We start from the raw sequence: 24,316 nt of genomic DNA, 5'->3' as shown, positions 1-24,316 counted from the left end.
GCAATTGTTATTTCGAAGCCGTTTAATTAATTGGGCGATTATAAAAAATTGCTGGGAAAGTATATTGCCGGCGATTTTTCCTCTTTTAGCGACAATATTAAATCGTTGTAATTAATCTTTCGCAACGATTAACAACTGAATCGGATCTTGCAATTGCGGCGATCAAAGGTACTTTTTGCAACAAATAAAAATTGCTGGGAAAGAAAATCGTTGCTAACCATTTTTAGCTTCCGTTGGAGTAGATAAAAAATGGGACTTTAATACCGACGAACTTCCAGCGATTTATAAATCGCTAGGATAGGTGAGAGGCGGCGATTTTGTTGGTTTTGCCAGAGAAAGTGAATCGCTGGTAAAGGTGATTCCCCTTGTAGTGTGTAACTATACTCTTTATCTTAGATCATGTCATTAACGTAACATATATTAAATAACTTTATATAATATTTATAATTTAATAACAATCGTGTAAAATGTTTCATATGAGGCTAAGAATGAGAAACTTTAAATACATTGAACTCTATTTATATTTGCTCTCATCGAGACTGAATACAAAAAAGAATTTTTTATTTACAAGTCGATGGGTAAACACACTACTTATTGTACTGAAACGATCAAAATATGGATATGCATATGAAAAAATAAATAAAAAACAAATTCTACGACAATGATTTAAACAAATTGGTCTTATTTGCTTTTGCAACAATATTACAATTAAGAGAAATGATAGTTGCAATCGTGAGTGTCCAAGCGCCACATAATCACTTTGAAAAAAATGAATAAATACGAAACTTACATAAAAAGAAAATTAATTTTTTAATAGTAAATCCTAATTTTTTTCAAAGCAACTACACGACGCTTGCGTACTCCACGACTGTATGTAGCATTACTATATAATTAATAAGTAGTGTCTCATATAAGGCTACTAGTCTTATGTATAACTACGTACTGATCTCCAAGAATTCCAACATCCAAAGTGACCCGACCACACCAAGTTAGCAGTCACATTGGCCAGCCTTTTATAGGAACTAATCTTCTTGAATCGTTTCCAATCACGAAGGACAACCTTCAAGTCCTTAACCTTGGCATTGATGCTCCGACAACAGTTGGCATGGACGGTCGTCACTGCCCTGAAATCCTTGCTATTCTGGCAAAACCCACTGAAATAAACGGTGTCCAGAAACCTTACACTAAGGTTTAGTTCTCTGATTATGCCACCAGCTTGTATTAGGTTTAGTAACACATCCTGCTCTTTTTGTCCCGTGGAGTTTTCCTTCATGGTGTACCATTTGTCAAACATTGCTATTGTCTTGTTGCTTGATCGGACATAGTAAAATCCGGTGTTGATAAGTTGTTTTTCCGGCGACGGATCACCGAGAAACACGTCGGTGCTTATTTGGAGATCCTCGCTTCCGTTTTTGCTTAGCCTTAAAAATGGGTTCCTTAACCACATTACATCAGTATCCTGTTGCAAAATATATATATCATTAGCCACAAGAGATTAAAATATATATATATATATATATATCTTCAAAGTTGAATATTAAGAATCTTATTTCCGATAAAAATGATATTTTTTTTATTAAAATGAGTTCATTTTTATTATAAATAATTCGTTATAAATAATTATTTTTATAGTGATTATTGTCGCCCAGAGGCCACGACAACTTCTGAATAATGAATAGTTGAAAGAAACAAATTTTTCTTTTGGAATTGGGACTGCATGCATGCACAGTTATTAGAATGCATTTTATTGGGCCATGCATGGTGAAGAGCCAAATATCAATCATTCAATTCAAATATGCACATACAATAAAAATGAAAAAAAAATGATACTTGTAAATTTATAATTATAGAATATGTAAGAGTCGTATAATCTATTTAAAAAAATAATAAATACGGTTTATTTATATAAAAAAATTAATTTTTTAATAATAAATTTTAATTTTTTAAAATAATTACGCGACAAACATTACTTAAAATAAAATTCAGATCGAATCGAACAACAATGTAGCAATAATTGGGTGCATCATGGATAGCTAGCTGTCGGCAACAAAAAAACTATTAGCTAGGTCATGCAATACCTCATATATATATATATATATATATATATCTTTTTGACATATGGTCTGAGAATAATTAAGTGCCCCCACGTTAATACTTTTTTTCTTTAGTCGTACATGAATTTACTAGCGACTCATATGTGTGCTTGCTCGTTCTCCTATCGCCATCTCTTCTTTAGCTAGAAGTGATACTCCGTAAGGAATAATTTCTCTCTCTCTTTCTAGAGTGGTCACGTGACTAATACCATTAGCATGTAATTCAAAAAATTCTACTCATCATTATTTTTTTTATCATCCTTTCATCATCTCATGATGTGGTATTAAATAATAAGTTCATAAGTAAAATATAATAAATAATCTTTAATCATATAATATAATATCATATCATGAGATGATGAGTAGTATTATTCATATAATTCAGTTTCCCTTAAAATGCATGTCTTCTTGTCAGCCAAACCACACGACATTATATATATATATATATATATATATATATATTTATAGTTATTTTATTTTTAAGTCTGTGTGTATGACATACTATCTACATCACTTAACAAATAAGATTTAATTTATAAAATTTAAAATTTATCTATCAAATCAAATTTAAGTATTTTATTAGGTATACTCTACTATTATATACACTAATTTGATAATAAAATTTTCTTTATACCTATTACCACTAAACTAATACTCTTGTGGTCACCAATTCCTTCATTTAAAACCAAATTGAACCAAAAAAAAAAAAAACTAATCCGACCTGCCGTTGTCTTAAGGCATAAGACTCCTGCATGCCCAAACAAAACCATCGCAATGACATGAGTTGGAGGGATCTATGAATTAAGTATTTCGTTGTTCATCAATTCACTTTACATTTTATATCTGATATTTTTTTTTTTTATATAAAATGTTTGATATAAGGTAATAAATAATGAATAATATTGATGAATTAATGTTTCATGTGAATGAGAGGATGTCCACCGCTGGCCATCCCATCCCATGAGCCACCACTACTTGTTACTGGCTGTACATTAATTACTTTCAAGACTTCCGAGCCTCTGGCACTGATATTTACTGCATGCCGCACTAAAAACAATAAAGTAATATCAATGTCGCACGTACCGTAAAGATGAAGCTGTAGCCACGCTTGAGAACTTCCAGGAGAAAATGGGTTCTTCTCCACATCATTTTGACGAAATCCTCGGACATGTAAATCTTTTCTCCCCCAAAATCCACACCGTCTGTCTCCAATCTGTAGCAGTTCAACCGTCGAAAAACGCAGCGATTGTAGGCTGTCTGATCTACGGCAACGAGCAACAGGTGGTCAAGTAGTGATCTAGTGTCCTCCCCAAGCCAAAAGCTTTCGAGGAACAGGTCCAGCATGGTGGTGTCGGCTCCCACGTCTTGCTCCGCGTAGGCCTTGTTTACGATGGTGATTATTACCGTTTTGTTCGCCATTGAAGCTTTGGATAGAGCTTCTTCGAGGTCATCTTGATCATGAGGAGCGTGAATGTCGGTGGTCTGCGCGAGCGCAGGAATTAGTACATGAGATTGACTTAATTTCTAAGTAAAATTCTGAAAACCCATGCATGTTTGTGGCCGGAATGAAGAAATTAGAAGCGGGAATGAATGTATACTTACTGTGTTTGAGGAATCGTTTGTGATGGAGGAAGACCAAAGAAAGAGATAGAAGACACCAATGAAGAACAACAAGAGTAGCGCAGGATTTCCAACAGAGTGTTTTGCATAATCCATGTGTCTGCTAGCCTTTTGGAAGAATTGATGTTTTTTTTTTTTTTTTTTAATGTATATATACTGTATAGATTAATGCATAGATCAAGCTATTTGTCGGTGTAAAGATGTGAGAGAGGGAGAGAGAGAGAGGTGGGTTAGGTAGAAATTCATTCAATGTGGCGGAGGAGTGAGACCAATGGTCATTAATTTTCTCATTAATAATTTTATCATATGATATGCGGAAAATAATTTTTATGAATTTAGAATGATCGAATAATGTTATATATAAATTTTAAATAAATAAATTTTTTATAAAAATATAGATTTTGTTAATAAAGAATAATTATGTTAAAGGTAAGTAACTTAGTTGACATAACTTTTAACTTTTAAAAAGATTAGAATTTGAAACTTCTTCCATTAAATTAAAATAATAATAATAATAAATAAATAGTTATTTTTATATATTTTTTAAATAAAAATGGTGTGCATTTTTTTTTTTGAAGAAAAAGGTTCAGTATAACCAAGTACTGTCATACTCAAGCCATTGTTTTTAGTAAAGTAGATACGAAAAGGACAAGTCAAGATGCATGTTTGAATCACTGAATTACTTCAAAAAACAACCCTTGTGGCCAATTCCTCCTCTCTAGAAAAAAAAAACCTCTTCCTTCTCTCTAAATCTCTAAAGCTCTAGATTGAAACGAAAGGAGGTGGGAGCTTCGGCTCCTCCCCCTCTTTCTCCTTCCCCTACCCCTTTTCGTCTGTTCAGTTTTATTTCTGTATAGTATTTTTTATTTTGTTTTGTTTTTCAGGCCGAATAAGAGAGGATTGCCGTTCGGGTCTTTGCAGCCGTCTACCTCCTACACGCGCCCCACTGGGATGAAGCCCAGTCGTCGATCTTCAAGTCCACCAAATACGGCATTCATCGGAGTGGAGCGTATCCCGCACGCGCGGGACGAAGTTCTGGAAAGCATAAACCCTTCCTTCTATTTTTCTTCACAATGAAAGCATAAACCCTTCCTTCTCTTCTCATCCATGTGAGAGGCATTCACTTTCCTCCAAGGAAGAGCATTCTTGCTGCCTTCCTCACCAAGATCTTTAAGTGCATTCTGATTAAGTGGCCATTTCTCAGCAAAATGAGGATTTGGTCTCCAAGGTTTCCTTGAAGACAACACATACTCTTCCTGTAGCTTAGCCAAGCCAAGGGTAGCTCCTAAATTCATGAGATTAAACATTTTAACAGGGATTCTAATGTCATCTTTCAAGCCACTGATATAACAACTCATTTTATGTCTATCAGACAAGCCTTTCAGCCTGTTAGACAATGCCTCAAATTGAGTGGTGTACAGACCAACAGAACTAGTCTGTTTCAATCGCATTAAAGCCTCCATTGGATCATCAAATGCTGATGGTCCAAACCTAATTTGCATAGCCACCACCAAGGTCTCCCAAGAGTTAAATTGGCCCGAATCCAAGGCATTTTGGTACCATACCAATGCCTCACCTTCCATATGATGTGATGCCACCATTAACTTTTGATGGAAAGGTACTTGAAAGCAATCAAAGTATTGATTAGCTTTAAAGATCCATCCCGCAGGATCAAGACCATTAAAATGAGGAAAATCCAACCTAAATCCTTTCTGAAATCCACCTCTTCCCTCATGAGTTCTAGGAGGTTGATCTCTATCGCGAGATACCTCTCTATCCAAATGAGACATGTCATTCACAGATTCCACAACAGAACGCAACATATCGGAAAGTTGATCTAACCTTTCTGTTATCCCTGAGATAGTGTGCTGATGATGTTGAAGCTGTAATTGGACTGCTTCATACTGTCTCTGAGATGCATCCTGCTGACCTTTAATTGCGCCACGCGTTCCTTCTGCCATAGAAATCGCTGATGTAAGGATCGCCTACTGCTGATACCAATTGTTATGTACCTTCTTCTTCTTCCTTCTTAATCTTCACGAATCTATCAATTCCGCTTCATACAAATACTCAGAACCTTAAAATGTTACAAACTCAGAAATGGAAATGCTCAGCGTGGAAGATTGAAATCACAATCTTATTGAAGTAAACGAGAGAGACTTTCGAGCAATCTCCAAGCTCCTTACAAAGACTGTTTACAGAAGAAAAATCATCCCCGATTACACAATCGCGCCCCTATTTATAGAAAAACTCTAACAGAAATAACAGACAACTCGGGAAAAGCTTCCCAATTAAAGAAGAAAGACAAAACGACGCCGTCTAAGCTTATTTCTATAAGCTACCACTAATTCAAACGAACCGTTTCATTAAAACTCAGCCCTTTGTAACGCAGCATTTTACTTAATACTGAACGCACTGTATTGAAGAGTCGTTAAAACCGTTACTCCTGAACAGCTATTCCTTCGATGCCCCACTGCAGATTCCACAAGGCTCAACCCCAAATCCCACATGACATTCTCCCCCTCTCAAAGGACTTGCCCACAAGGCCTTCAACCCAAATCCCACATGACATTTTATAAAACGGTACCCACCAAATGGGGATACAGTTGCCTCAATTTCCACAAACACTCCCAAGAAGAATCCTCAGGAGCAGCCCCTACCCAACTCACCAACACTTCAGTCATAGCTTTGTTACCCTTCTGCTGTAGTCTGCGATCAATGATTTCTTGTGGCTCAGGTTGCAAAAGACCACTAGAATCAGTTGGAGGCAAGATTGGCAAAGGAATGACATGCTGCCCCACTTTCTTTTTCAAACAAGAAACATGGAAAACGGGGTGGATTTTTGAAGAGGATGGTAAATCAAGTTTGTAAGCGACTAACCCCACCTTCTGCAGAATTTGGAATGGCCCATAAAACCTTGGAGCTAATTTCAAGTTGTGGCGCATAGCCACAATCTTTTGCCTATAAGGCTGCAGTCTTAAGAAAACCCAATCACCAACCTGAAAACATCTTTCTGTTCTCCCTTTATCAGCAAAAAACTTCATCCTGTGTTGGGCCTTTGCCATATTCTCCTTCAATAACCTGAGCAATTCATCCCTTGTTCTCAACTGCTGGTTAACAGCATGATTGGAGGAAATTCCAGGCACATAAGAGAGAAGCTTAGGTGGTTCATAACCATAAAGAGCCTCGAAATGAGTCATCTGAATAGAAGAGTGTAGAGTAGTGTTATAACACCACTCAGCCATAACCAACCATGAAGACCAGACTTTTGGTTGTTGACTGCAGTAACATCTCAAATATCCTTCTAAGCATTTATTTAATGCTTCGGTTTGGCCATCAGATTGAGGATGATATGAGGATGTAAAGTCCAAGGAAACACCTTGCAAGTGAAATAGTTGCTTCCAAAAAGAGCTTGTAAAAACAGCATCTCGGTCAGAAACTATAGATCTAGGGAGACCATGCAACTTAAAAACCCCATTAAAAAACACATGAGCTACTTTAACAGCTGTGTAAGGATGGGAGAGAGGAAAAAAATGAGCAAATTTAGTCAACCTGTCCACCACAGACAGCACTACAGAAAGGCCATTAGAAAGGGGTAAACCCTCAATGAAGTCCATGGAGATATCAAGCCATGGAGAGTCAGGAACAGGTAAGGGTTGTAACAACCCAGGATACTTCACATTCTCACTTTTACTGACTTGACAGATTTCACATTCCCTGACTAATTTCCTCACATCCTTCCGCATGCCTGGCCACCAAAAATCCCTTCGTGCCCTTTGAAGAGTCTTGTGATAACCCACATGACCAGCTTGTGGATTGTCATGAATGTATTGCAATATCTTAGGCAGAATAGATGAAGAGGGAACAACTACCAATTTCCCTTTTCTGAGTAGCAACCCTTGTTGAACAGAAAAGTGTTTTGGTCCATGGTGACCTTGTTGTAACTTAGGAACCAATTCAACATAGTCAGGAGATGAAACATAACTCTGCTTGAGTTCTTCAATCAACAAAGGAGTGGGAAAAGAAATCATAGCCATCACAGCTTGTTCCTGCTCATCTTTCCTCGAAAGGGCATTAGCAACCAAATTTTCCTTGCCATACTTATAATGCACAGTAAAATCATAACCAATGAGTTTGGAAACCCATTTATGTTGTGCCTCAGTACCAATTTTTTGTTCCACCAAAAACTTGAGAGCTTGTTAGTCAGTCTTAATCTGAAAGGAATGGCCCAGCAGATAGGGTCTCCATCTCTGAACAGCTGATACTAAAGCCAACAATTCTTTCTCATATGTTGATAATGACAAAGCTTTCCCTTTCAAGGCTTTGCTATAAAAAGCTATGGGTTGAGATTCTTGCATCAAGACTGTCCCAAGACCCATACCAGAAGCATCACACTCAATGGTGAAGACTTTTGTGAAATCAGGCAACCTCAAAACTGGAGGGTTGCTAACAGCTGTTTTCAACAATTCGAAAGCAACAGCAGCCTTATCATTCCAACAAAAAGAATTTTTCTTCAACAAATTGGTTAAGGGAGCTGCTATTGATCCATAAGCCTTGATAAATTTCCTGTAGTAGCCTGTTAATCCCAAAAAACCTCTCAAAGACTTCAAGGTTGTAGGAACAGGCCAATTCACCATAGCTGCAGTCTTTGCTGGATCTGTTTGTACTCCATTCCCAGATATGATATGGCCCAAATACTCAACTTCTTGTACTCCAAACTTGCACTTTGACATCTTGGCATAAAGAGTATGTTGTCGCAATGTACTCAAAACAGTCCTTACATGCAATAGATGCTCAGCCATATCCTTACTGTATATGAGAATATCATCAAAAAAAACCAAGACAAACCTTCTCAAGAAGGGCTTGAAAATATAGTTCATTAAACCTTGAAATGTAGCAGGGGCATTAGTGAGGCCAAAGGGCATCACTAAGAACTCATAGTGGCCCTCATGAGTTCTAAAAGCTGTTTTTGGAATATCCCCTTCCCTCACTCGAATCTGATGGTATCCAGCTCTTAAATCCAACTTGGAAAAAATTCTAGCCCCAAACAATTCATCCAGCAATTCATCTATAACTGGAATTGGAAATTTGTCTTTGATAGTTTCTTGGTTTAAGGCCCTATAATCGATGCACATACGCCAAGTTCCATCAGCTTTCTTGACCAACAGTACAGGAGAAGAAAATGGACTTTGGCTAGTCCTGACCACACCAGATTGTAGCAAGTCATTGACAATCTTTTCAATCTTAGACTTTTGATAATGAGGATACCTGTATGGTCGAACTGAAATAGGAGAAACACCCTCCTTGAGGATGATTGGATGATCAAAGGCTCTTCTTGGAGGCAACCCCACAGGTTCAGCAAAAACATCAGAGAACTCCTTGAGTAAGTCAGTCATGGGTCCTGTTACACAAACCTCCTCATTGTGCTGCTCAACAGGGATCAACTGCAACAACCAACCCTGTTTATTAACAAAAGGGGACTTAAGGCCTGAGATGCCAGACATCATTTGTATACTAGCACAGTTTAACCCTTGTAAGTGTACCAATTTACCATTCCACTCAAACTGCATGGACATATCAACAAAATTCCAAGAAATAGAACCCAAGGTCTTCAACCATTGAACCCCGAGGACAACATCACATCCTCCCAAAGCCAGAACATGGAAAGGCACAGAAAATCTAGAGTCTTGAATTTTAAATGTTTCCATTCCAGAACCTTGACTCAAAATCTTCTCCCCATTGGCCACTCTGACTTGCAAACTAGAGGCATGGTGGATTCTCAATTTAGCCCCCTGGACCACTAAAGGATCCACAAAATTATGTGTGCTCCCCGAGTCTACTAAAATTTCAACAGCACAAGACCCTACACATCCATGTAATCTCATAGCATTAGCACTACTAGAACCAGAAATAGCATTAACAGACACTTCTAAGGTATCAGCAACTATAGGATCTGGTTCTGCATCTTCGATACACAAAGGCCCTTCACCATCAGACTGGTTTAAGTCATCAACATCAGCTTGAATGAAGTAAACCTTAGGCTTTTTACAAACATGATTAGGATTCCATTTTTCTTCACAATGAAAGCATAAACCCTTCCTTCTCTTCTCATCCATATGAGAGGCATTCACTTTCTTCCAAGGAAGAGCATTCTTGCTGCCTTCCTCACCAAGATCTTTAAGTGCATTCTGATTAAGTGGCCATTTCTCAGCAAAATGAGGATTTGGTCTCCAAGGTTTCCTTGAAGACAACACATACTCTTCCTGTAGCTTAGCCAAGCCAAGGGCAGCTCCTAAATTCATGGGATTAAACATTTTAACAGGGATTCTAATGTCATCTTTCAAGCCACTGATATAACAGCTCATTTTATGTCTATCAGACAAGCCTTTCAGCCTGTTAGACAATGCCTCAAATTGAGTGGTGTACAGACCAACAGAACTAGTCTGTTTCAATCGCATTAAAGCCTCCATTGGATTATCAAATGCTGATGGTCCAAACCTAGTTTGCATAGCCACCACCAAGGTCTCCCAAGAGTTAAATTGGCCCGAATCCAAGGCATTTTGGTACCATACCAATGCCTCACCTTCCATATGATGTGATGCCACCATTAACTTTTGATGGAAAGGTACTTGAAAGCAATCAAAGTATTGATTAGCTTTAAAGATCCATCCCGCAAGATCAAGACCATTAAAATGAGGAAAATCCAACCTAAATCCTTTCTGAAATCCACCTCTTCCCTCATGAGTTCTAGGAGGTTGATCTCTATCGTGAGATACCTATCTATCCAAATGAGACATGTCATTCACAGATTCCACAACAGAACACAACATATCGGAAAGTTGATCTAACCTTTCTGTTATCCCTGAGATAGTGTGCTGATGATGTTGAAGCTGTAATTGGACTGCTTCATACTGTCTCTGAGATGCATCCTGCTGACCTTTAATTGCGCCACGCGTTCCTTCTGCCATAGAAATCGCTGATGTAAGGATCGCCTACTGCTGATACCAATTGTTATGTACCTTCTTCTTCTTCCTTCTTAATCTTCACGAATCTATCAATTTCGCTTCATACAAATACTCAAAACCTTAAAATGTTACAAACTCAGAAATGGAAATGCTCAGCGTGGAAGATTGAAATCACAATCTTATTGAAGTAAACGAGAGAGATTTTCGAGCAATCTCCAAGCTCCTTACAAAGACTGTTTACAGAAGAAAAATCATCCCCAATTACACAATCGCGCCCCTATTTATAGAAAAACTCTAACATAAATAACAGACAACTCGGGAAAAGCTTCCCAATTAAAGAAGAAAGACAAAACGACGCCGTCTAAGCTTATTTCTATAAGCTACCACTAATTCAAACGAACCGTTTCATTAAAACTCAGCACTTTGTAACGCAGCGTTTTACTTAATACTGAACGCACCGTATTGAAGAGTCATTAAAACCGTTACTCCTGAACAGCTATTCCTTCGATGCCCCACTGTAGATTCCAGAAGGCTCAACCCCAAATCCCACATGACAGAACCCGTGGCCTTTATATAGGCCAAGCATGACGGTTAGCAAGGCATGCGTGTCGCACGGGTAGAAGAAGAGAAAATGGCAGTGTAAGCCATGGAGGAGAAGAAGGCATTGTTGCAGACGTGTGGCGCAACGGCAAAGACAGCACATTTGGAGCCCATGCCCAACGCCACCGAGATGCTCACGGACGAAGGAGGTGGTGGCTAGGGCTGTAAACGAGCCGAGCTCGAGCGAGCCTGGGGTGTGCGAGCTCGGCTCGTTTACTACTCGAGTCGAGCTCGAGCTTGGCTCGTTTATCAGTCGAGCACATTATAGCGTCCGAGCTCGGCTCGTGTAGAAGGGAAGTAAGTTCGAGCTCGGCTCGAGCTCGATTTTGTTAACGAGCCGAGCCCGAGCTCGGCTCAAGCTCGGCTCGCTTATGACAAAAATTTAAAAATTAAAATGTTTAATATAAAATTAAAATAAATGCTCATAATTTATATATTTTGTCCAACATTATAATTTATTACTCATAATATAATATTGTATTTATATTAATTAGTGTAATATAGTAGTGCTATTATACTAATTCCATATAAAACTAAATTAATATGTAAGTTGTAACACATGTTATATACCAATACTATAACATATTATATTTATATTAATTAGTATAACACGTCATATAAGTATATAACATTATCTAACTTTATCTTTTATCAAACATTATAATCTATTATTCATAATATAATATTATAGATCTATTATATACTAATACTATAATGCTATTATACTAATATGATAAGGAGATGGTGTAATTTGTAAATTTATAATGTTATATATTATGTAAGACTATACTACTAATAAATTAATAATAGTATATATTTATTAATACACCACTAATACTGATACACTACCATATGTATATACTAATACACCACTAATATTGATACACCACCATATGTATATACTAATACTAATATGACATGTTAAGATTATACATCATCATACATAGTAACATATACTAATATCTTATAGACTTATACTAATACACCACCATCTTTCTTTCATATATTAATATTAGTATATTAGCATATTAGTATATCATACACGTAACACTACCATACATTAGCAATAGTATATCAATGTATCATCTTTCTAACACCACTAATATATTAACATACATTTACTATTACTAATATCAATATACCATCTTTCTAACATTCATATACTAATATGAATATATATATATATAATATGGACCATATGGTGTAATTTGTAAATTTATAATGTTATATATTTATTGGACTCATGTATTCATCATATCTTCTAGTTCTATAAAACTAGAAGTTAATATTAAAAATTTATATATTGTATATGTAGTGGACTATAAATCTATAAAACTAAGTCTATATACATATTTATGTATATTATAAATTATATATATCTAACTTTTGGCTATTATATATATATAAATATTGTATTATATATATATAAATATATACGAGTCGAGCTCACGAGTCAAGTCGAGCTTCAAACGAGTTTGTTCACGAACATTAATCGAGCCGGTTGAGCTTTATACGAGTTTGTATCGTTTAATAATCGAGCCTAATTCTATGTTTACGAACGGCCCATTTAATATTCGATCCGAGTCGATTTCGAGTTTAATCGAGTCGAATTCGAGCTGCCTGTCGAGTAGCTTGTTTATTTTACAGCCCTAGTGGTGGCCATGGGCCGATGGCTTGACAGCAAGCTATCGGAATCTAAAGCCGAACGACACCGAGAAAAATGGAAGGAGGAGGTGGAAGTGAAAAGGGTGACTCAAGGCGGCTGCTGGAAGGAAGAAAGAAAACTGAAGTAAGAAGAAGAAAGCAGTGCACGGCGCATGAAGGGAAAGTGATGGAACCCTCCTCAAAACGGCGTCGTATGCAATTTAAGGGGGAGGGGCTGGGTTACAATCCGCATGGGCTGGGTTCACTACACGGGTTGGGTTTACACATGCACGGGCTGGGCTTCAAAGGCACACACGGGTTGGGTTAAAACTTAAAAAGATTGTGCTTCGGGCTTCACACAACACACGGTCCAAAAACAAACACACCCAGAGACCATAAAAACACAACAATTAAAGAAGTCCAATCCGGAAACACACACAAAATAAAAATAAAATTAACATAAATAAAATACCATAAATAAAATAACGCTCTTAATAAAAATACACAATGAATTATAAACACAAAAATTTATGGATCTCACAATATAGATGAGATAAGATAATATGAAAAATTTATAAATAATAATAAGATAATAGTGAAATAATTTGAATTAAAATTTTTATAAAATTTTAAAAAATGAGATAGAAAAAATTAAATATAAAAAATATAAAATTAAAAGAGGATCCGATAAGACCCATGTAAATAATCAAAATTTCCATTGATCATTTATGAAATAATTACCTGTTTGTTAGGACTTCTAATTCTTAATTAATGCATACTGTTGGCAAGCTAGCTAGCTAGCACTGAATATTGTATCTGCCCATGCAGTTAGGGTCCAAATTAAGGAAGGCATTTCCCCCAACTAAAGAGAAAATTAATGAAGAGTACAGAGTCTGAATATCCTCAAACATACACACGTATTAATTCATGAATAATTCTATTAATTGCATAATTAATATGTACGTACGTTACTACTTGTGAAGCCATGCAAACAGCTGACTTTCGTCCATATAGGCCATGCAAATAGCTAGCTAGCTGACTCGTACTACTACTTACTTCTCGTAGCAAGTTAATGAAAAATTAAATAAATAAATATAGATAAAAGTTATTATTAAGAATATTTATTTTATATATATATTATAGCATCATCTAAATTACACATCTTTTTAAGTGAGTATTGTGAATAATTAATTAGAAATAACTACACAATGAGTATAAAATATATACTATTATAATGACTTATATCTAATATTACTAAAAAAAAAAAAATGATACGACTCATATCATATACACGTACAAATTGTTATCAAAGTGCGAATTAAAGAATATTATAATTAATATATAATTGATTAATTATATATTATATTTAAATATTTATATGTATATATAAACTAACAACTAATAAAATAAATACTACACCACAACGGAAAGTTTCGGCGGCCCAAACAAAACGAAAATTAAAACTATGATTAACATAGCTAGCTACCCCAAAAGCGTGTGGACGTAAGGCATCCACAAATTTCAAGATCCGAGAGGCAATAATAATAATATATGGAAAAGATAAGACTTCCACAGCTTTACTCCACAATGCTCCAAATTCTTCTCTCCTTTCCAACTCTTTCATGGCTCTTCTTCCTGTTTATCCTGGTTCTTTATTGTAAAAGATCATCTAAAGCCAAAGACCAAATACATAGAAAGTTGCCACCAGGGCCATGGAAACTGCCTCTTATAGGGAACTTGCACCAGCTGGTTTTCTCTTCATTGCCTCATCATTCCTTGACAAAGTTAGCACTGAAATATGGGCCAATCATGCAAGTGCAACTCGGTGAGGTATTGGCTATAGTTGTTTCATCACCAGAAATAGCCAAAGAGGTGCTCCATACACATGACACTGTATTCATAAATCGGCCTACCAATCTTGCTGTCGAAATTCTCTCCTATGGCTATTCAGGTATTGTCTTTACTCCCTATGGCGACTACTGGAGACAGATACGAAAAATTAGCGTCATGGAACTCCTGAGTGCTAAGCGGGTGCAGTCCTTCAGATCAATCAGAGAAGAAGAGGCTCTGAATCTAGTTGAATCAGTCTCTTTGTCCGGGGGACTTGCAATCAATCTCAGCGAGAAAATCTTGTCCATGACGTATGGTGTGACTTCCAGGGCAGCAATTGGGGCGAAGTGTAGACAGGAAAAGGAGTTCATATCATTGGTTAAGGAAATTCTGCTTATGAGCGGAGGTTTTGACGTGCCTAATCTGTTCCCTTCGCTAAAGTTCCTTGGTTTCCTTACTGGGATGAAGCCAACTTTGGAGAAAATGCATAGAAAGACAGACAGGATTCTGGAGGATATAATCAAGCAGAAGATGGAAAGGAGTACCAACAGTTCTTCAGCCGGCTACGCTCAATCGGCTGAGCATGAAGATCTAGTTGATGTGCTGTTGAAACTTCAGGAGAATGGTGGGCTTGATTTTGATATCACAAGAGATCATATCAAAGCTATGACTCTGGTATGTATTTAGTTGATATCTTCTAATTTATTATCAACATTTCTTAATCGTCTTTTCTTTCTCTTCTCCCATTTAAAGGAAATTCATTTTATATCTCTTCATACTAACATTTAACACAAGAGTCAAACTGGATGATAGTTTGAGTGGCTTTGTTAGGACATTGTCATTGCGGGGAGTGAGACTTCAGCATCAACAATAGAATGGGCAATGTCAGAATTGGTGAAAAACCCAAGAGTCATGGAAAAGGCACAAGCCGAAGTACGAAGAGTCCTTGAAGGGAGGGGGAACATTAACGAGACAGACATCCAGAAACTAGATTACTTGAGAGCAGTTGTCAAAGAAACTCTGCGGTTACACCCTCCAGGTGCCTTAATCGCAAGAGAATCAAGAGAAAAGTGTGAAATCAGTGGATATGAGATACCTAGCAACACAAAAGTGCTCATTAATACATGGGCTATGGGAAGAGAATACTGGATTGATGCTAATTACTTTCATCCAGAGCGGTTCTACGACTCCAGTATTGATTTTAAAGGGACCAACTTTGAATACATTCCATTTGGAAGTGGTAGGAGGATATGCCCAGGCATATCATTTGCTCTTATAAGTGTTGAACTTGCTCTTTCTCACTTGTTGTTCAATTGGAATCTCCCCAATGGAATCAAACCAAAAGAGCTTGACATGTCTGAGTCTCCCGGAATAACCGCCACAAAAAGGAAGGATTTGTACATTATTGCCACTCCTTGGATTCCTCTATTTAATAATTGAAGAGATTGAATTTAGATGTATGTACGTACGTACTACCTACCTATTGTTGCAGAGGATTGCAGTATATATATATATATATACACTTATCTGTAGAAATGTTTGGTGTCAAGAAAAAGGAAAATCGAAATACTTTAATGTAATACACCACTTTGTACGCGGTGAAAGTTTGATTTTCTCTAAATTTCTTATGTATGATTCATCCAATTAACAAATATCTTAATGTGAAATATAATTCTAGCTGATTTTGCTTTTTGTGCTTTCAGACATGTTTGCTTCAGCATGTCTGTATCTGCCATATTAAAGGATATAGAGATGCATCAGAACCTGCATGCATAAACTAACAGTAAAAGAAAATCCTTGTACATTTATTTGCATTTTGATATCATGGGCTTCTCTCAAACATTGATCAGGCATTCATCTTATTGCAATATATTTAGTTTTAATCACTGCATTCAGTCGGATTCAGAGCCTTGTCAAATTAGCAGCTAGTCGATTACTCGAAAAACCAACTTGTGTAATTGGGTTAATTTTAAGAGAAAAAATGTTTTTGGCACGTAAAGATTTTATAAAAGTAAACTCACAAATTGATGATGCGGCTTGATATAGTACGTTAGATTATAAAACAACTTTTATTATAAACTAGATCTAACATATTATATAAAATCACGTCAGTTTATTATTTTATTTTTATGAAATATATTTTCTAGTTGTAGTAATTCTTAAGAAAATATTGAAAAAAAGCTCAAATGTCTTAGATTTTCTTGTTCTAAAATTTATGGGTTAAAACTGTATATATATGAAATCCCATTGACCTGCAGTGCACTTAATGAAACAAGATCATGGGGTACTGATATAGCTGTATGTAATCAGAATCGGACCCTAAAAGCGGATTGAGTTTTTATATTCTAATTAATTAGATATTTATGTTATTTTTTAAAACGTTTTAATTATTTTTTTTTTAAGAAAAAAGAATCAAAATATATAAATTCAGATAAGACTCATATGTAAATAATCAAAATTTCCATTGATATCTGAAGTAATGACCTGTTTGTTAGGTCTTCTAATTCTTAATTAATACATGCAGACTCTTGGCTAGCTAGCTAGCTGTAAGTCTTGTATATATCAGCCCTTGCAGTTAGGGTCCAAATTAAGGAAGTCATTTCCCAACAATTTACTAATAATCACTTTTTTAATTATTAAAAAAAATAAAATAAAATATATAAACAGTCAAATTAAAGATATAAATTAAGGTAGAATAGTATCATTTTTCTGTATAATTTATACATACCTACCATCCTATTAACTGCCCAATTAATATGTACGTACGGCACTACTTGTGAAGCCATGCAAACAGCTAAGTTCAGTCCATATAGGCTATGCAAAGAGCTGACTTTCAAGTACGGCAAAATATCATTTCTGTATAATGCTCCAATTTCGCTCATTCCCAGTTTTTACTAACTAATTGGCTCTTAATCATCGTGTACATCAAAATCCAAAGGCTAAATAAGCCATACAAAGTTGCCTCCAGGGCCATGGAAACTGCCTTTTCTAGGGAACTTGCACCAACTGGCTTTCAGAAAACAGCCACATGACTGTTGCTTGAAAGGCTTGGCCGATAATATGTATGGACCCCTTATATATGCAGTTGCAACTGGGTGAGGTTTTGGCTGCAATCATTTCATCTCCAGAACTCGCCGGAGATGTGCTCAAGACAAATGACCCTCCGAACCGCCTTAATTTCGTTGAGATTATAACACCTACAGTTCGAATAATATTATCAAATGCTCCCTATGGTGATTACTGGAGGCAGATGCAAAAGGCCGTTTGTGTAATAGAGCTCTTGAGCTCTAAAGGAGTCCAATCGCTTAGATCAATAAGAGATCAAGAATAGAGGTCGGGAATCTTAATAATGAATTCTTATTGATTTCCTGCTCCGGCCGCGGAGGAGGAATCCCGATAATCAATCTAACCGAGAAAATTTCTCCTTGATGCATAGAATAATGAGAAAAGATATTTGCAACGATATCGTTAAACTCTCTAGATGTTTTGACTTGCATGATATATATCCTTCGCTCAAGTTTCTTTGTTTCCTTTCAAGGACACGGGGTGAGTTGTTGAAAGTCATGAACATAAGAATGGATGAGATTTTGGAATATTATATACTCAACGAGCTTAGGATGAGAAGAAGTGGCAGTTTTTCATGATGATATATATACATAGTTGATGTGCTTTTGAACCTTCAAGAGGTGGGTGAACTTGGATTCAGTATCATAAGCAAGCACATCAAAGCTATTGTTACGATCCCACGTCGACTTTGACTACTTAAATAAGTAAAGCCACGTACACTTCAAACCGAAATACAAGGAAAACTTATTGGGTGATGCTACAGCTCCCGTTGGGGTGTAGTGTTATTTTATATGTATTTTGTTTAAGTAATTTTTTATATAGATTTTTTATTATTTTAAAATATTTTTAAAAAATAAAATAAATTTAAAACATCATTCAGAAAATATTTTCTTAATTAGAAAGTAAAAAAATATAAATTAAAAAATACTTTCTTAATCATGAAGTAAAATAAAAAATTATAAAAAATATTTTTAAAAAAATAAAATAAATTTAGAATATTATTAAAAACACTTCCTTAATTAGAAAGTAAAAAAAAATTCATTAAAATATACTTTCTTAATCACGAAGTAAAATAAAAAAATATTTTTTTATGATTTTTTATTTTATTTCGTGATTAAGAAATATGATTTTTTATTTTACTTCGTGATTAAAAAAAATATTTTTTAATAATATTTTGAATTTTTTTATTTTTTAAAACTAATTAAAATTATTAAAAAAATCTATATAAAAAATAATTTTAAAAAAAAACACAAAAAAAATACACTAAGGGAGCTCCAAGCGGGAGCGGGAGATATAGCATTTCCCAAACTTATTAACTAAAAACTGGACCACAACGCACGTAAAACAGAGCATAAGACAAAGCATGCAAATATGTAAAAATAGAACAAAACTAACGGAAATAAATGACGTAGAACTCGCAACTACTAAGGACCCATTCCACTTCTGCACGTTCAGCCATGACCCAGTCCACACTACATTGTTCTTCACTTCGCTTAATGGTCCCGTCCGCTGTCTACGTTGCCTCATTCCCTGCTGCTCGCATGCAACATCTTCCTCATACGTGCATGCAACGTCTTTCACGTCTCCTACGTCCACTTGTTTCCCAGATACTTGGGATTTGGCTTGGGGCCTTTCTCTGAACGTCGAGGCCTATAAGCTATCACCATGGTACTACGTACTATATATAGATATGTAATTATTTTCCACCAACATTTCTTTATTTGTTATTTTTTCCACAGACAAATAAGCTGACTTTTTTTTGTTGCAAAGTATTTCTACTTGCAAGTCAGCTTAGAGTACATGTCTTATAAAACTAGCTCAACAGCAGCAGATTAAAATGGTGAAGCAGCAATGTCCGAAAGATGGATGGTTTAAATTAAATGTGGAGGGGAGTTCTCTTGGAAATCTCGATCCTTCAGGTGCAGGAGGGGTGATTCAAAATTCCAAAGGGGAGTTGTTATGTGCTTTTGCAACATTTACAGGTCATAGCACTAATAATTTCGCTGAAGTAATGGGTGTGTTTCATGGACTTAGATATGTCTGTACGTTGGGTTTGATAAATGTTGAGATTGAACTAGATTATATGCTAGTGATAAAATGGCTACAGCAAAAAAGATGTAGTCTTTGGTATATGGAGTATTATTGGGAGGAAATACGAAGAAGGTTAGCTGGGCTTCGGGTTTCTTTCTCTCGATCATTCTTATAGAGAGACTAATATAGTGGCAGATAGTTTAGCGTGAAGAGGTGGGAATGGTTCAAATGACATATGGTATTCGGCTTCGAATCTTCTTCCTCTCATTAGAGGTTTTATTAGATTGGATAAGGGGGTTTTCCTTATATTCATAAAAACTGTAAATGATTTTGTTTACGGGGCTAAGTTTTTTATTATTTTTTGGTTAGTGATGTCCGTTTGGAAGTGGAATGTGTTTGTTACCACGGTTTTTGCTTCCGCCATAAGTAAGGATGATTTATAATAAGAAGGCTTGACCTTCACGATTAAAAAAATAAGAGTACATGTCTTATACATTGTTGACGTGATAGGACTGCAAGCAGAACCCTTCAATTTGATATTGATGTCATTATGCTATTTGTAAGACTAATCCATTCTCAGGACATTCTCTCGGCCGGGAGTGAGACTTCAGACACTACAATAGTGTGGAAAATGTCAAAACTGATGATGAAAAACCCAAAAGTGATGGAGAAGGCGAAGGCTGAAATGCGAGGAGTCTAATTTGAGGGGAGGAGGAACATTGATGAGGAACACATCTAGAAACTAGAACATGCGAAACAAGTTGTCAAAGAGTCTCTTCAATTACATCCTCCAGGTGCCTTAATCCCTTGAGAATCAAGGGAAAAGTAGTGTGAAGTTGGAGGGTATGAGATACCAATTGGGGAGAGACCCAAAATATGGAATGATCATGCTGATTGCTTTCGTACAGAGAGGTTCATGGGTTCTTCTGTGGATTTTAAAGGGACCAACTAATTTGAATTCCTTCCATTTGACATGTCTGAGTCTACTGAAATAATCTGTGAGAGAGATGATGATTTGTATGTAATTGCTACTCCTTGAACTTCTCTTTCTTAATAAAGACACTGAAAATGTATGTATATGCAATGCCTATTGTTGCAAGGAATTTTCATGGTATTTGCCAATGGAAACGTTTAATGGGGGAGGAAAACTAGGCAAGGGAAGGGATTTACACTTGGTGTCAAGGTAAGGTAGTTAATAAATTATGATGTAATGTATTGTGATTGTGACAAATGGTTTTATCCCACTTAATATGTAGATCAAGGGATTCAATATCCCTCAAGTACTTCCTCCATGAATCTGGACCCATTAGGAATAAAACATAAATTAAGGATCATGGTGTTACCAACTCAACAGCTCATCACTCACAAGCTCTTAATTAATGAATTAAAAGTTCAATATTCATAAAGACTAACTTTGAACAAAGATAAAATTAAAAAATAAAAGAGTGGGTGGCCAACTACCTTAGAAAAAACAAAAAAGGTTGGCCGGAGCGAGTTGTCTGACTACGACACCTAAGGATGTCCAAAGACACTATTTTTGAATATATGCAGCCACTTGTAAATAAATAATCTGTATTCACACAAGAATTGCCCAAAAAAAGAGGAGGAGTAAAAGGACAAAAGCCTTGCAGGCCTTCACCAACCAAATGTCTTCAGTCAATATGAGCATATAATTATGTTGACTCATAAGAGGATGAGTCAGCATGTGCTGTTTTCAGAAATATAAAAAGGTGTCGGCCTATGAAGATTCAAACGCATCTAGAGAGTAATATGATTAAATAAATACAAGTTGGAAAAATCTAGAGAGAAATATCATACAATTACGTGCTTTATCTCAAGAAAGTCTAACATGATTAAATAAAGGATTGCATAAAGTAACATATTAAGATTGGTTTTGTCAGAAAGTCAAAAACAAAAAGGTCATGTGATGTCACATATCTGTCAAAGTAATACAAATGACCCTCTTTCCTTTCAACTCTATCGCCAACAATTCAAAAGAAAAGAAATTTAGCATTTTGCTGACTTTTTAACTACTAGGAGCAATCAATGAAAACATGAAAGTTGTATAAATATAGCCACCCAAAATGCGTAATGCATCTGCAAATTTCAAGATCCGAGGGGCAATATATATATTGTTTCTTTCATGACCTTTCAAACCCAAAGGCTCAGGTAAGAGCTTATGCAGCTTTACTCCACAATGCATCAAATTCTCTCCTTTCCAACTCTTTCATGCCTCTTCTTCCTGTTTATCCTGGTTCTTTATTGTAAAAGATCATCTAAAGCCAAAGGCCAAATACATAGAAAGTTGCCACCAGGTCCATGGAAACTGCCTCTTATAGGGAACTTGCACCAGCTGGCTTTCTCTTCCTTGCCCCATCATTCCTTGAGAAAGTTAGCACTGAAATATGGGCCAATCATGCAAGTGCAAATGGGTGAGGTATTGGCTATAGTTGTTTCATCACCAGAAATAGCCAAAGAGGTGCTCCATGCACATGACACTGTATTCATAAATCGGCCTACCTCTATTGGTATCGAAATTCTGTCCTATGGCTATTCAGGTCTTATCGCTACTCCCTATGGCGACTACTGGAGACAGATGCGAAAGATTAGCGTCATGGAACTCCTGAGTACTAAGCGGGTGCAGTCCTTTAGATCAATCGTACAAGAAGAGGCATTGAATCTTGTTGAATCAATCTCTTTTTCTGGGGGACTTCCAATCAATCTCGGCGAGAAAATATTGTCCATGACGTATGGTGTGACTTCCAGGGCAGTAACTGGGGGGAAGTGTAGACAGGAAAAGGAATTCATATCATCGGTTAAGGAACTTTTTCGTATGAGCGGAGGTTTTGACGTGCCTGATCTGTTCCCTTCGCTAAAGTTCCTTGGTTTCCTTACTGGGATGAAGCCAGCTTTGGAGAAAATGCATAGAAAGACAGACAGGATTCTGGAAGATATAATCAAGCAGAAGATGGAAAGGAGTACCAACAGTTCTTCAGCCGGCTACGATGAATCGGCTGATCATGAAGATCTAGTTGATGTGCTGTTGAAACTTCAGGAGAAGGGTGGGCTTGATTTTGATATCACAAGAGTTCATATCAAAGCTATGACTCTGGTATGTACTTAGTTGAGATTTTCTACTTTATCATCAACATTTCTTAATCGTCTTTTCTTTCTCTTCTTCTTGATAAATGTCTAAATGAGCAACCTTATACAAGTATTTTAAGGAAATTTATTTTATATCTCTTCATACTAACATTTAACACAAGAGTCGAACTGGATGATAGTTTGAGTGGCTTTATGTATTTTTCCTAATAAGACTCTATCCTGTCGTAAATCCAACCCCTTTTTTAGGACATTATCTCTGCGGGGAGTGATACTTCAGCATCTACAATAGAATGGGCAATGTCAGAATTGGTGAAAAACCCAAGAGTCATGGAAAAGGCACAAGCCGAAGTACGAAGAGTCCTTGAAGGGAGGGGGAACATTAACGAGACAGACATCCAGAAACTAGATTACTTGAGAGCAGTTGTCAAAGAAACTCTGCGGTTACACCCTCCAGGTGCCTTAATGGCAAGAGAATCAAGAGAAAAGTGTGAAATCAGTGGATATGAGATACCTAGCAACACAAAAGTGATCATTAATATATGGGCTATGGGAAGAGATCCCCAATACTGGATTGATGCTAATCACTTTCATCCAGAGCGGTTCTACGACTCCAGTATTGATTTTAAAGGGACCAACTTTGAATTCATCCCATTTGGAAGTGGTAGGAGGATATGTCCAGGCATATCATTTGCTCTTGCAAATGTTGAACTTGCTCTTTCTCACTTGTTGTATCACTTCAACTGGAAGCTCCCCAATGGAATCAAACCAGAAGAGCTTGATATGTCTGAGTCTCCCGGATTAAACACCAAAAAGAGGAAGGATTTGTACCTTATTGCCACTCCTTGGATTCCTCTGTTTAATAATTGAAGAGATTGAGTATATTTCCTGTGTACTTGGGCATCGCCTAATTTCCTTCACATCAATAAAGATTATTACTTATCCAAAAAATAATTGAAGAGATTGAATTTAGATGTATGTACTACCTACCTACCTACCTATTGTTGCAGAGGATTGCAGTGTATATATATATATATATATATCTTTGTCCGTAGAAATGTTTGGTGTCAAGAAAAAAGAAAATCGAAATACTTTAATGTAATACACCACTCTATACATGGTGAAAGTTTGATTTTCTCTAAATTTCTTATGTATGATTCATCCAATTAACAAATATCTTAACGTGAAATATAATTCTAGCTGATTTTGGTTTTTGTGCTTTCAGACATGTTTGCCACAGCATGTCTGTATCTGCCATATTAAAGGATATAGTTGCAAGTTTCCTTTGAAGTTTTGCTCTTTGAAATGTTTGTTTCAATATTTAAAGGATATAGAGATGCATCAAAACCTGCATGCATAAACTAA

At 36.2% G+C, this 24,316-nt stretch overlaps 3 protein-coding genes across 3 annotated transcripts; 2 read left to right on the top strand and 1 right to left on the bottom strand.

Moving 5' to 3' along the window:
- Positions 1 to 654: 654 nt before the first annotated feature.
- LOC108987746 (uncharacterized protein At1g28695-like) lies at positions 655 to 3,892 on the bottom strand. The gene is made up of 3 exons (XM_018960739.2): positions 3,696 to 3,892; positions 3,177 to 3,575; positions 655 to 1,459 (listed from the first exon to the last, which is right to left on the bottom strand). The coding sequence occupies exons 1-3, from the start codon at positions 3,807 to 3,809 to the stop codon at positions 926 to 928; spliced, it is 1,047 nt and encodes a 348-aa protein (XP_018816284.1). The 5' UTR covers positions 3,810 to 3,892; the 3' UTR covers positions 655 to 925.
- Positions 3,893 to 14,502: 10,610 nt separating this feature from the next.
- On the top strand, positions 14,503 to 16,243 carry LOC108989923 (cytochrome P450 71D8-like). Its single transcript, XM_018963690.2, has 2 exons — positions 14,503 to 15,427; positions 15,584 to 16,243. The coding sequence occupies exons 1-2, from the start codon at positions 14,510 to 14,512 to the stop codon at positions 16,190 to 16,192; spliced, it is 1,527 nt and encodes a 508-aa protein (XP_018819235.2). The 5' UTR covers positions 14,503 to 14,509; the 3' UTR covers positions 16,193 to 16,243.
- A 5,706-nt stretch (positions 16,244 to 21,949) lies between these two features.
- Positions 21,950 to 24,094, top strand: LOC108989932 (cytochrome P450 71D8-like). The gene is made up of 2 exons (XM_018963704.2): positions 21,950 to 22,961; positions 23,201 to 24,094. The coding sequence occupies exons 1-2, from the start codon at positions 22,029 to 22,031 to the stop codon at positions 23,819 to 23,821; spliced, it is 1,554 nt and encodes a 517-aa protein (XP_018819249.1). The 5' UTR covers positions 21,950 to 22,028; the 3' UTR covers positions 23,822 to 24,094.
- The last annotated feature ends 222 nt before the right edge of the window (positions 24,095 to 24,316 follow it).

The sequence above is a fragment of the Juglans regia genome, chromosome 5, assembly GCF_001411555.2.
Source record: "Juglans regia cultivar Chandler chromosome 5, Walnut 2.0, whole genome shotgun sequence".
Taxonomy (NCBI): domain Eukaryota; kingdom Viridiplantae; phylum Streptophyta; class Magnoliopsida; order Fagales; family Juglandaceae; genus Juglans; species Juglans regia.
This window is presented reverse-complemented; position numbering and strand designations above follow the sequence as displayed.

Excerpts from the sequence above, each read along its gene's own strand:
- LOC108987746 (XM_018960739.2), bottom strand. The coding sequence starts at position 3,809 with ATGGATTATGCAAAACACTCTGTTGGAAATCCTGCGCTACTCTTGTTG. Across the intron at positions 3,576-3,695 it reads CAAACGATTCCTCAAACACA|ACCACCGACATTCACGCTCC; the intron begins GTAAGTATACAT and ends GCGCTCGCGCAG. Across the intron at positions 1,460-3,176 it reads GCTACAGCTTCATCTTTACG|GATACTGATGTAATGTGGTT; the intron begins GTACGTGCGACA and ends ATTTTGCAACAG.
- LOC108989923 (XM_018963690.2), top strand. The coding sequence starts at position 14,510 with ATGCTCCAAATTCTTCTCTCCTTTCCAACTCTTTCATGGCTCTTCTTC. Across the intron at positions 15,428-15,583 it reads ATATCAAAGCTATGACTCTG|GACATTGTCATTGCGGGGAG; the intron begins GTATGTATTTAG and ends TGGCTTTGTTAG.
- LOC108989932 (XM_018963704.2), top strand. The coding sequence starts at position 22,029 with ATGCAGCTTTACTCCACAATGCATCAAATTCTCTCCTTTCCAACTCTT. Across the intron at positions 22,962-23,200 it reads ATATCAAAGCTATGACTCTG|GACATTATCTCTGCGGGGAG; the intron begins GTATGTACTTAG and ends CCCCTTTTTTAG.